Below are 13,989 nucleotides of genomic sequence, written 5' to 3'. Positions count from 1 at the left end.
AAAAAAAAAAAAAAAAAAAGAAAAAGAAACAGGTTTTCAACGGAGCTCTTCCAACCAGGTCCAAAGGATCGAGACAAAGTGGGGTGACGGCTCTTGCTAAAGTTCCAGGCCACCAAGCTGGAACCAAATTGTTTATCTGACCTTTCAAATATCAAAAGATGAAGAGCTGGGTAATGGCCAAATCCAGCTATTTGTGAGGGTGCACGCCTGGAGTCATCCCACGTGCAAGGGGCTGAGGTAAGAGGACTGCCTGTTTCAAGCCTGGTTTCCTTAGCCATTTCTTTACTATAAAGTCAACCTCATGTCATCTCATCTAGACAACTACTCTATCTTGTAAGAGGTCCCTGATTCTAGAAGCAGATACAGGTCCATGAAAGCCAAGCACAGCAGTGCATGCCTGTAACCAAAGTAGCTGGGAGCTGAGACAGGAAAGCCGCTCCAGCCTGGATAAGAAGGAGACCAGCCCAGACGAGAGTGAGAACTATATTTCACATATACACAGCAAGGCTGATAAAGGTCTGAAACTAAATAAATATATTATGCATTTGTATATTTCAAAAGTGGATCTGTGCAAGTCCAGAAGAGAATGGGTTGAAGACCAACTTAGGCTAAAGTGAGTTCCAGGTTAGCCTGGGACATAGAGTACAACAGTCTATAGCCTTCAAGGCTGGAGCCCTTCCATTTTATAAGAAGTCCCGGATTCTGGAGACTCAGTCTCTCAAGTGCTGGGATAAAATCCTGGGGGTGGGGGGTGCTGGGGACATAGTAATACAGCCTCTCATCCTAGCAGCCTAAGGGGAAGTACTGGATTTGGCCTCTGATGTAGTGAGAATGGTACCTCCTATAATATGACAATCTATTGACATATAGGTAACCATACAGGCAAAACCACCACTTAAGAGTAGGGGAAGATTGAATCAGGTGTTCAAGGACATATATATATATAGTGAGTTTGAGGCCAGCCTGGAGTACATGAGACACACACACATGTACGCTCCCCCCAATTCCATGTCATTAATAAAAATGAGTCTTTCAAATACTTTAAATTCTAGACCATTCAGCGCAGATGACTTGGGCCTTAAAAACCAGTTCTATTATTATTTTTCCATTTCTCAGACACAGTAGTGCAGGGCAGTCAATTATGGAATGGAATAATGGCACCCCCAATATCTGTCTTAATACAGACACACCCTTTAAAACACTAATCAAGGGGCAGGAGAGATGGCTCAGCAACTAAGAGCATGTGTTGCTCTTGCAGAGGACCCGGGTTCAGTTCCCAACACCCATCTGGTGGCTCACAGCCATTTGTAACTTCAGTGACCAGGGATCTGATGCCCTCTTCTGACCTCTGGGGACACCATATGTGACTGTGGCATATGTATACATATATGTGGGCAAACTGTTTGCTCGTATGTACATTAGAATAAATTAGAAAAAAACAATGGGTTCTTCAACTCTGCACATTATGTTCTAGTAACTCATAACTCTCAAAGTCAAATGGAGCCACAGCCTGAAGGACTTGATAAAGGTCTCCAGCTCCCCACCTCCTGTGGACACTACCCTCACCCACACAGGGTGCACTAGCCCTGTTCTGTTTTCAGCTCTGGACTCACTGATTAGGAGAAAATACAGAAAGGTTAACTGATGGCTGCCAAGAAGGCGAAGCACATAAGGTGCTTGTGGCACAAACCCGATGACATGAGTTCAAGCTTTGGGCCCCACATGGAGGAGACAACCAAATCCCATTGCTAGTCCTCTGGCCTCCGTATGTAGATGCATGCACACATACACACACACACACACACACTCATGCACACACGCGCACACACACACACACAAATAAATATATAATCATTTATTTAAAAAGAAAGGTTAGGCCGGGCAGTGGTGGCACACGCCTTTAATCCCAGCACTTGGGAGGCAGAGGCAGGCGGATTTCTGAGTTCGAGGCCAGCCTGGTCTACAGAGTGAGTTCCAGGACAGCCAGAGCTATACAGAGACACCCTGTCTTGAAAAAAACAAAAAACAAAAAAAAAAAAAAGAGAAAGGTTAGGAGGGCTGGAGAGATGGCTCAGCGGTTAAGAGCACTGACTGCTCCTCCAGAGGTACTGAGTTCAATTCCCAGAACCCACATGGTGGCTCACAACCATCTGTAATGGGGTCTGATGCCCTCTTCTGGTGTGCAGGCACACATGCAGGCAGAGCACTGCACACATGATAGATAGATAGATAGATAGATAGATAGATAGATAGATAGATAGATAGGTTAATTCAGAGGCATTCTGATTGCCAAACTTGGCCAGCAGGTTGGCTCCATAAACCAAGATTTGCCAGAGCAACGGAAGTCTATTAGTCATTGGTCATCCATGGTCTGTCAGCAACTGAATGAAAAGAAACCTGCAAAGATTAGAAACACACAACCGAGAAGATGAGAAGCCATTCTTACAGTCTGCAGAAGCAGCCAAAGTCTTAGACCAGGAACTAGGGAAATAGCAGAGGAAGCTGTTTCCCCTGGGCATTTGCATATGAAGACCTACTATACACTTCTTGCTTTTAACTGAAGTATAGCATAGATAAAGACCTGGACATGGGGCATTTAAATGTTAAACTTGAGTAATCAAAGTTTAACTTTGTTGAGCAGAGGCTGCCCGAGTGTTTGCCTACTTGTTTGCCTAGCTCCGAAAGAGCCTGAGTTCAATCTAAGGCAAGAGGAAGAAGAGGAGGAAGAAGAGAAAGAAGATCGAATTTAATTCCGAGAGGCTGGAGCCATGACTCAGTAAGTGGCTAAGAGCACTTACTGACAGAGGCCCAGAGGGATTCCTGCACCCTCTCCAGGGAGCCCACCTCTAGCTCCCACAGCACCCAAGTGCATGAATGTTCATGTGTGCATGCACACAGACACAAAAAGTTTACCTCTTATTTGAGCTCATGGCAGAGTTCAACTAAAGAGTTGCTTTTGGACACTCTTAGAAATAACTGCTAACTAAAGTCACCAAAACAAGGGGCTGAGGACTGTAGCCCAGCATCTTGCCCAAAGCTCTGGCTGGGTTCACTTTCTAGCATACAATAAATAAGTAAATAAAACTTGAAGCCGGGCAGTGGTGGCACACGCCTTTAATCCCAGCACTTGGGAGACAGAGGTAGGCAGATTTCTGAGTTCGAAGCTGGCCTAGTCTATAGAGTGAGTTCCAGAACAGCCCGGGCTATACAGAGAAACCCTGTCTTGAAAAACCAAAAACTAAAATAAATAAAATTTGAGCTGTATAGAGATGCCATAAGAAAACATTTTTAATATGTTGGCCTAAATGTGTGTGTGTATGTGTCCATATGTGTGTGTGTGTATGTGTATATGTATATATCAGAAAAAATTAAACTGAATAAAATGATGAATCCTAACTGTAATTTCAGTTTTCAGAAGATCACCAAGAGTTTAAGGCCAGCCTGGGCTTCATTGTGAGTTCTAGGCCAGCCTGGGCTAAAGAATTGATTCCTTGTCTAAAAAACCAAAACAGCAAAAACCCCAAGCCAACTGATTTACTAAATACATAACATATGATATAAATATTTGACATTATATACAAAAAACCCTGATAATGATCAATTAATGATAAATTCTATAAAAAAGGAAAAAAAGATTGTTCTATCCAAAGAGGGAAAAAACTATATACAATATAGTAAGCCCCCCCAAATGTCTACAGATCCATCAAGATTATGTATTCATGATGTAATCCATAAGTGATTCTGTGTATGTTTCATCTGAGCCAAAAAAAAAAAAAAAAAAGAAAGGCCGAGTTCGCGTAGCCCAAACTGAACTGGCTTCCTGAATGCTGGGATTGCAAATGGGAGCCTATACACCCAGCCAGGCCTCTCTCTTTCTAAAGAGCAAACTGGTCTTCAAATCGGATTTTCTTCCTAAAATCATTTGCTCAGTCCAACAGTACTAGCGAGACTGGTCTCAGTCACTATCTGATACATAAAGCAAATCATAATGAGGTTAAAAGTGAACCGGGAGAAGCAGACAGCTGGCATTCACCAATGAGAACCAAAGGGCCAGAATCACCACTTCCTTCCATCCATCAGCTCTTGCCAAGTTCCCCATGCTTCGCGCCAGGCACCGTGCCTCACACAGGGGACAGTTCGTCAGCAAACCAGGTGAGCCGCTTGGCTTGTGGAGCATGTTAGTTAAAACGCCCTGAGCCCACAGAGGTAGAAACTGCTGGGAAGGTGACAGGGGGCTAAGGACATGAGTTATGGAAGCCCTGTGCCTTGGAGGTCAGGGAAGGGAGCTTAAGATGGAGAGGAGTAAGGGAAGAGGTAGAGTGCTGAATCATTCCTAAGTCTGAGATCCTACTGAAAAAGTCTTAGGTCTTCAAACCTGGGTAACCTGTGGGTGGAAATGAAGTTACACCACACACACACACACACACACTCCAACAATCACGTGCATGTGTATTGATCCATCTCCAAATTGATAACTGGGAAACGGGCCAACAAATTAATGGTGTCATGTAAGTCATCTTTTAAAAGAGACTGCTTGGATGTTTCGAGATGGTGGTTGATGACAATGGGGAATGGGGGATGCAGGTTACAGAAAGGCATGGAAGGAGGAAAAGAAAGATCCATATTTCACTGTAAATAGACAAGACTTGAAGCCATATAAAAACCAAAGTGAAAAAAAAAGTCTGTCTGCAGGTTTTTAGTAATTATATCTTAAAACCACTATATTCCAAACTGGAGCTATGTTGATGGTGATTGTCAGCAAAACACAGTGAGGGGCAGTGAGATGGTTCAGCAGGTACAGATACTTGCTGTGCAAAGCTGGCAACATGAGTTCGAGCTCCACAACCCACATAAAGGTGGAGGGAGAGAACTAACCCCACAGAGCTGTCATCTGACCTCCACACATGCTCGCCAAGGCACATTTGCCCCACCCCCAACCTGCCCAACGCACCCCCAACTTGCCCAATGCACCCTGGAACTATGCACAGGTGTACTCCTCAAATAAGTATTTTTTAAAAGAATGTTCCACAAGTATAGAAATGTAACTGGGGCGTCCAAAAGATCGAAGTTGTATAGCAGAAGCCTCTCAGAAAACCGGTGCATCTGAGGCAGTTAGGACTTTGGATTTTACAAAGTAGCGAGGAGTTAAAAACTGGAGGCATAAACGGTTTAAGAGAGGCCAGTAAGCCTACATTATACTAGACAACTAAAGAGGTCAAAGCCATCAGGTCCCACCTCTGGGAGATTTACCTGGATCTTAATGTTTTATTCTCACACAAAGATGTTTACACTTCCTGACCCATTCCTAAAGGTCCTCACTGCGCTCTCTCTCGCTCTCGCTCTCGCTCTCAGCAAATTCAGCGATTGGTTGATTTTTTCGTTTAAGTTGTTTGTTTGTTTGGTTGTTCACAAGTTTCCGTAAGAATACCGTAAATCCACCCGAGCGAAGTCTTGATCACAAACACGTGTTGGAAAAACAGCTAAAATGCAATGTTGCCAGCCGGGCGTGGCTGCGAAGTCATTTGAGAGGCTGAGGCAGGAGGACTGCCACTAGTTGGGCTAGCTAGTGAGTTCCGAGCCAGCCTGGGCTACAGCATGAGATCCTGTCTTAAAAACAAGTAAGCAAATTAATTAACAACCCCGAATAATAACAAAAGAAAAGGAACAGAAGCGAAATACAATAATGAGAGTAAGACACAAAGGCGGGGACTGTGGTGGGCAGGGTCGAATATTCCAGTCTCAAACCAAGCATCCCTATAAAATGCAATATTTCTAGAGCTTTATAGTGGACTCGACCGAAGGAGTGCAAGGAACGCTCACTTAAGCCTTTGCCTACATCGGTGCAGAACTTCTAACTCCAATGTTTGTTTATCCAACTGAGTCCACAGGCAGCAAACTGTGAGAAAGGGAGACAAGACTCCAGAAGCTTTGCCTATCCCTCCATTGGTGCTTTTGCTCAGGTTCTCTCTGTCAGGAAGAGCTACACGCCTGGCTCTCTGCATCAGCTAGGCGGTGTCCCAGGCGCTGCCGCAGGACTCTGGGTACCAAACCTGGTGGCCCGGGTGGAAACTGGTATCAAGGCCAACACCGGGCGGGGAACCTAGGACCTAGGTTTGCCCTGCTTCAAAGCAGGTCCCGACTTTCCCTCTCTGGGACCTAGGATCTAGGAGAGTGTAAAGTGGTTTAAGATGCCTGGCCGTGGTCAATTCTTATGGATGTCCCACCGGCCATCACCCCCCAGGCTGCCAGCCCACCGGAAGAGAGAAGAAAGACTAGAGAACGGCGGGCAGGGACAGATTTGATGGCTGCGGAAGGGCTGGCTAGGTCGCCGCCCTTAAGAGACCCTCCACAAAGATACCAGCCCCGCCCCGGTGCAAAAGACCCCAGAGACTGCAAAGGGCTGCGCTCGAGTTTGCAAATGGGCTGCACCGGCGGGAAGTTGTGGCAGGCGGAAACCGCCAGGATGCCCCATCTCCATCCCGCCCCACCCGGGCAGGTGGCCGCAGCTTACCTTGGTAGCCGGGTCCGCGTCGGCGAGGTCTCCAGCAGCTCCCGATGCTTCCGCTGCGGGCCCATGGCCACTGAGCTCCAGCTCGCTCGGCGTGTCGCTCCCCGCCGGCTGCTCGGGGCTCCGCTGCTCGGTGGAACTGCCTGCGCCCATGGCTCAGTGGCTCTCCTACTCCCGCCGGCTAGCCGCCTTCCTGGGACCACGGAGACGCAGAGGGGTGAGGAGATGTGCGCCCAGGACCACAGGGATTAAGGGTGAGGAGCGCCGGCTCTCTGCGATCCTGCTGAGAACGCACCCGGACTGAGAATGAAGGGGACGCGCTCGTGGCAAACTCCTTAAAAGAAAAAAAAAAGCCACCTCGTTGCCTCCTCCCCCCTCCTTGTTTTTCCCTCCCTTCATCACATGAGCACAGCCCAGACACGCCTTGCAGCATCTCCCCCTAGGCTGCTAGGACCAGAGGCTCCGCCACTAGGTCCCCAGCAGCCCACCCCACCCCCAGGGCTTCTCAGGTCATTAAAGGGAGACAAGAGGTTTGGGGTCAGTCCCGGAGCTGCAGAAGGTTCAGGAGCGGCAAAAAAGGGGCGGGGGCAAAAGCTTTTTTTTTTTTTTAATTTCATGATTGATAACCCAAGGTTGGATCTTCTGCAACCCAGGGATTTACATTTGACCAGGCGCGAACCCAAATCCCCATTTGCTTTTCTTCAGGTTGTGTTTGACTTTAAGCATTTGTTCTAGCTTTCTCTCCTACAGCAGGAGAAAGGAAGCGCTCCTGGGCTGCTCCTGAGCCTGGCCATATTAGGGCGGCTCACGTGGCAGGAGCTGGGAAACCCAGAGGTTGATGCAGTCAGGCCACCGCTGAGGTGGGCCCAGCGTCCCCATGATCCCAGCCAGTGATGTCAGCTGATGCCATCAACAGAACTCGCCGCCCTCTCTCCCCGGGGAACGCGGGGAAATGAAGCTGTTACTGGAAATGTGCCTGTCCTTTGAGCGTCTGATGCTGAAGGTTACACATCCAGGCCACTCGTCTCTCCCGAAGCTTAAACACCACGTTGGCTTAGGTCTGCTTAGTCGCCATCGGCATTATCAAAACACGAAGATTTCGCATATTAGAAAAGAAGGGGCCTGTCTGTTTTCTTCCTCCACTTGATTAAATACTCATTGTATTAATAGCAGCCAATAAGTCTTTGACTTAAATTGAAATTTTGTGAGATTACCCGTCACTAAGCATGAAAATGCTAGGGAGAAAAGATGAAATGATGTCAGGTGAGCCGGGTGTTGTGTGATTCGTGCCTGGTGCTTGAGTGGCCGAGGTAAGAGGGTCAGCTTGAGCCTGAGGCTGGCATGGGGTGGATAGTGAGTTTCAGTGGAGCCTGAGAGCCACAGAGAGGCTCTGGATGAGTGAAGGAATTAATGATGTAAAACCAGTAAGAGCATTGAACCTAAATGCCAGGTAAATATCTCATCCCCAGATTTGATACAGGTTACTTGAGTGTCAATGGAAACACTAATTTAGCTAAAAACACCCTTGTGCACTGTCATATAAGTGTATACTGAGAACCACTCGTTTCTCAGGATAAAATTTGTTTTCCCAATTTATTTCTGAAGGCCAGTTTCTTTGGGGTTTATTCCTATAGAAACAGACTTTCTTTAAAGCTGCTTTTGGTTGTTTGTGTGTCACCTACCTCGATTTGTTTTGTTTGTTGAGACAGAATTTCTCACAATCTAGTCCAGGCTAACCATAAGCTTTCTAGGCTCAGTCTCTGGAGGAAAGACCGTACAGACTTCTGAGACCACAACCTGCTTCTACTTGACTGTTTGGAGAGCATTAGCATCTCCCCTACCCCACCTCTTACAGGGCTGAGGGGTGGAGGTTGGAACCCGAGGCCTTGTGCACATGAGACCAACACTCTAGCTTTGAGCTGTATCTCTGGCCCAAACTTGAGCCTTCTCATTTTGTATAGGGTACTACTCAAAAAAACGTTTCTCGTATTGTATCATCGCATGTAATCCTTACAACCCAACAGCGTCCATCGTCCTCAGATTACCAACAGAGAAAGGGAAGGGGGTTAGCCAAAGAAGTCAAATGTTTGTGTACCCAAGGATTCATAGTTGGTAGATGGATATGATGAGCAAGCCATCCAATGAGCACGTGACCTTAATGTCCACACACAACCACCCAACTGCACCCTCATCCTTCTGCATGAGGCTTTCTCTGTGGGTTCTCTTTCTCTCAAGGACGTTGTGGTGGGGTGTGTGTGTGTGTGTGTGTGTAAGAGTCGTTTTCATCTCGGGATGGTAGGAACTTGAAATGCTGCTGAAAAGCCGGGTGGTGGTGGCGGCGCACGCCTTTAATCCCAGCACTTGGGAGGCAGAGGCAGGTGGATTTCTGAGTTCGAGGCCAGCCTGGTCTACAGAGTGAGTTCCAGGACAGCCAGGGCTACACAGAGAAACCCTGTCTCGACAAAAAAAAAAAAAAGAAAGAAAGAAATGCTATTGAACAGTTGAAAGCCACGCCTGGGCGTGGCTTTGATGCAGAGCCCTGGGTCACGAGCATTGGGTTCTCCTCCCCCCTCTCCCTCAGCAAAAGCAGGGAGGGGACTTACTTGAGAACAATAAAGTCAGCCCACTTGAAAATGGAGGAGGAGGGACTGTTTGTCCTATGGATTTGATACAAATAGTATCAACGTTCCCTCATTTTGTGAGATTGTATTATTCAAGTTCCTGGGAAATTCTTGACAAAGCTTTTCACATCCACTAGCCTTGAAATGTTCAGTAAGATTTGCAAGGTCAAAGATTTCCAGCTAGCAGTATACACTCTGGTGCTGAGAAAGACCTTGCTTGTGCCTACTCAAAGCACAAGCTGCCTCCTTTATGCTTATTGTCCAGGCTATCAAAATGTGTGTTTTCTTATTTTTGAAAATTAAAATCAAGGGGATGAGGAGATGGGCCAGTCAGGTGATGCAAGCACCCAGAGGACCTGAGTTCAGATCCCCAGATACATAACCATAACATCTGGTGAGGTGGGCTTGTCACCTGAAGTCACAACATGGAGAATGGAAACTAGAGGACCCCTGGAACACCTTGGCCAGCCTGGACAAATCACTGAGAGACTGTGTTTTACATATATATATCTGTAACCTGAGCTTTTGTAGTGTGAATCTTCAGTCCTTGTATGTGGGAGGCAGAGGCAGGCAGATCTTTGCAAATCTGTTCCAGGAAGGTCAGGGCTGCACTTCGAGACTCTGTCTCACAAAAACAAACAAACAAACAAACCATCCAAAACACCTGGAGAGCAAATGAGGAAGGCACCTGCTTTGACCTCTGGCCCTACATGGCCCCATGTGCATATGCACACACACCCTGGAACACACACACACACCACGTATACACCACACTCTCAACACTCAACAAAATAAGGAAAACACAAAACTGCTAGGTGAGGTGGCACACTCCTGTAATCCAAGCGCTTTTGAGACTGAGATGGATTGTAAGGCCAGCATAAACTACGCAGTGAGTCCCTGGCTTCAAAACAAACAAACAAACACCCAACAACAACAACAAAACAAGAAAACAAAACTTAAAAAGTAAAATTGTATTTTAAGGGACTAGGTGTTTGGTTTCTGACCCCAGGAAAAGGGACTGAGGTACATATTTTACATATCAAAACAGACCTGGCCACCTGGTTCTCCCAGCAATCCCTTAGTCCCTACCAGGCATATCCAGCCCCCAATCCTGAACTTTCCAGCCCAGAAGCTGGGCTGCCCTTTTCCTACATTATCCAGACAGTTTGCTCCTACAGATAGCCTCTCACCACCATCCCACCGAAGTGAGTACGCTCTTGTCTTTCTCTCTCTTATTCCTTCTCCTCTCTCCCTTCCCAAACACCTCCAGAGTACTGGTACAGTAAACAGGCTTAACCAGGCTTGGTGGCGCATACCTATAATCTCAGCACCAGGCAGGCTGATGCAGGAGGATTCCCGTGAACCTGAGGTCAGCCTGGGCCGCATAGTAAGTCTGGGGTTAGCTTGGACTACATAAGAAAACCTTAGAGTTAGTGGGTTGTTTGATTGTTTTTCAAGACAGGGTTTCTCTGTCTTCAAAGAGAAACCAGACCAGGCTGGCTTTGAACTCAGAGATCCATCTGCCTCTGCTGCTGCCTCCAGAGTGCAGGGATTAAAGGTACATAACCACTACCCAGTTAGAGAGTTAGCCTTTACTGTTTGCTTGCTTTGTTTCTTTTCCCTCTTAATTCTGCTGTTTGATCCAGAGCCTCTGTAGCTGAGACTCTTTATGGAGCATGGCCTAGAATTTCTGGTCTTCTTGCCTATTCAGTGTAGGATTACAGGTACGGATGACTATGCTCAGTTTTTTGTGGGTTTTTTGGTTTTTGTTTTAAATTCAGCACTAATAGAATACTCTTTTTTTTTTTCTTTTTTTTTTCTTTTTTTTTTTTTTGGTTTTTCGAGACAGGGTTTCTCTGTGTAGCCCTGGCTGTCCTGGAACTCACTCTGTAGACCAGGCTGGCTTGGAACTCAGAAATCCGCCTGCCTCTGCTTCCCAAGTGTTGGGATTAAAGGGGTGTGCCACAACTGCCCAGCTTGTTTTGTTTTTCAAGACAGGGTTTCTTTGTGTCATGCTGGCTGTCCTGGAACTCTGTAGACTAGGCTGCCCTTGAACTCACTGAGATTAGCTTGCCTCTACCTCCCGAGTGCTGGGATAAAAGTTATGTGCCCCCCTGCCGGGCGGTGGTGGCACACACCTTTGATCCCAGCACTTGGGAGGCAGAGGCAGGCAGATTTCTGAGTTCGAGGCCAGCCTGGTCTACAGAGTGAGTTCCAGGACAGCCAGGGATACACAGAGAAACCCTGTCTCGAAACAAAACAAAACAAAAACAAAAACAAAAAAACCAAAAAGTTATGTGCCCCCACCATGCAGCAAGTAAATACTCTTGTATCTTAGGGCTTCAGGATGCTAGACAGGCACTTTATCAACCTAGCAACATACACATCCCCCAGTACACATGTATGAAGTGACTATCTGACTATCCTATGTGAAACACTTGCTACTATGCTTTCCACCCGATGCTCAGATGCAAGTCTACAAGGTTTTCTTGTGTTGGGTTTTGGTAATATCTGAAGACTTGCTCTTTTGTCCTCTGTGGTGGAACAGAAAGGCAGCTGGCCCTGGTTTCCACCCCTCCCTCAGAGGCGTCAGTTACACAGATTCTGTCTAGCAGGCCCTGGCACCTTCTGATACACCACAGGGCGCAGGTGTCCTCCCCGACACTCTCCCATGGGACAGTCAGAGACTAAGCTGTTTCCCCGAGAGGGTTAATTCTCTCATCAAAAACAGTTTGTGATCTCTCAAAAACAAATACACACTGCCCATAGAGCAGGCTAAACTTGTCCTTAAGTTTACTTCTCCAGAAATTCTGGTCACATGACATTTAAAAGAAAATGTTAAATAACGCCTTGGCCTTGTATGCACAGTCACAATTTTAAAGGAGGTATAGGCAGAAGAGGCTTAAAGCAGTCAGTACCATGGCGTTATTCAATAGGACGCCAGGCTGAGCGCAGAGAACAAGAATACATTATATAGCTTAAAATAGTTAGAGGAGAATCTCAATGTACTGGTCATAAAGAAATGATAAGACTTAACTGCATTTTAGTTTTCAGACCTGGGCCTGTAGCTCAATAGAACAGCACTTGCCTTTTGAGTTTAATTCCTCGGGACTGCTGAAGGAGGGGAGGGGAGGGAGAGGGGAGGAAAGAGGAGAGGTGGGAGGGGGAGGGGAGGAAGAGAGGGAAGGAGGGAGGGAGGGAAGGAGGGAGGGAGGGAAGGAGGGAAGGAGGAAGTGAGCAGTGAGTAGCCTACACTGGTCTCCAACTTGCCATGTGTGTATCTAGGGCTGGCCGTGACTCATCTTCCTGCTTCTGCCTCCCAAGCGCTGGTAGCACAGGTGTGTTGCATCATTCCTGGTATTATGCAGTGCAAGGGATCAAGCCCATAGGTTCCTGTCCTGTAGACAAGCATTCTCCAGCCCAGAACTGAGGAAAGTTTAAGGTGAGGTATATGCAAATTATCCTGAGTTGGTTACCTGAACAGGTATTCATATATCAATATATCACAATCTATTTCACAAATATAGAAAATAAATTGTATGTAAATATGAAACTATATATATGAAAACAGAAATACTTTTCACACTTATGTTTTCTAACCCAAGATGGTCTCCAACCTTTCATAGGATCTATTATTTCCAGAGAACTAATTCAGTCTAACTGTAACTACTTTGTCCAAGGAGAGTTTAAATTGAAATGAATCAAATAATTTGAGCGTAGGAGCTCATGCCTGGAAACTCAGCACGTAGGATGGTAAGGCTGGAGGATAACCAGAGCGGCAAGGCTCGCCTGAGTGAAAATATGAGAGGCTGTCTTCAGAAAAAAAACAAGGAACTAGAGAGATGGTTCAGCCGGTTAAGAACTCTTGCGGCTCTTGCAGAGAACCTGGGTTGAGTTTCCAGAATCCAAGCCGTGACTTTTAGCTGTCTGTAAAGCACCTGTAGGCATGTGCACAAAGTGGGTACACACATAGTAAATGATAGGTGATACCAAAGGAAAGTGCATTAAAAGAATTGAAAGCAAAACAAACCAGGCCGATAGCTATGGTAATGAAGAATCATTTTCATTGGATAACAGAGGATCACGTGACTCTTTTGTCCCACCTGTTTGACTTCCCTGCTAATCTGTGTCCTGATAAAGATGCATTCTTGTGGACTGATCTCAGGCTTACCAACTAGTTTTGCTTTTTTTAGTTTTTTGTTTGTTTGTTTGTTTGTTTGTTTTGTTGTTGTTGTGACTGTTTTTCTTCAATGACTTCTTGTTACTCTCGAAAGAGTAAAAGATCTCAGGGTGTGGTACCACAGCCAGAAACCCTAGCCCTGGAGAAGATGAGGCAGGAGGATCATGGCTTTCAGGCCAGCAAGGACTGCATAGCAAGGTCTTTAAAACACTGAACTAGGACTGAAGAAATGGCTTGGCTGCTTGAGAGTACTCTCTGTCCTTCCAGAAGTCCTGAGTTCAGTCCCCAGCTTCACCTGGGGCACCTCAAAGCCACCACCCAGAACTCCAGCTCCAGGGGACCCAAGCCTCTGGCTCCTGCACTTACATGCACATTCAGACACATGTACAGGTAGTTAATATTTTTTTCCAGACAAATTTCGTTATGTAGCTCTGGCTGGCCTAGAACTCACTGTGTAGACCAGCCTGGCCTAGAGTTACCAGAGACCCACTAACCTCTATGTGCTGCAATTAAAAACACGCATCATCCCGGGCGGTGGTGGCGCACGCCTTTAATCCCAGCACTTGGGAGGCAGGTGGATTTCTGAGTTCAAGGCCAGCCTGGTCTACAGAGTGAGTTCCAGGATGGCCAGGGCTACACAGAGAAACCCTGTCTCGAAAAAACCAAAAAAACAAAAACAA

General features: G+C 46.5%; 1 protein-coding gene across 1 annotated transcript in view; it reads right to left on the bottom strand.

Annotated features, from left to right (window-relative positions):
* Positions 1 to 6,850, bottom strand: part of Akap12 (A-kinase anchoring protein 12) — a 91,060-nt gene extending 84,210 nt beyond the window's left edge. The window contains exon 1 of the mRNA XM_028764382.1: positions 6,512 to 6,850. Within this exon, the coding sequence (XP_028620215.1) occupies positions 6,512 to 6,661 (150 nt within the window). The 5' untranslated portion in view covers positions 6,662 to 6,850. The remainder of the gene's footprint in view (positions 1 to 6,511) is intronic.
* Positions 6,851 to 13,989: the final 7,139 nt, after the last annotated feature.

The sequence above is a fragment of the Grammomys surdaster genome, unplaced genomic scaffold, assembly GCF_004785775.1.
Source record: "Grammomys surdaster isolate TR1022 unplaced genomic scaffold, NIH_TR_1.0 143, whole genome shotgun sequence".
Lineage (NCBI taxonomy): Eukaryota > Metazoa > Chordata > Mammalia > Rodentia > Muridae > Grammomys > Grammomys surdaster.
This window is presented reverse-complemented; position numbering and strand designations above follow the sequence as displayed.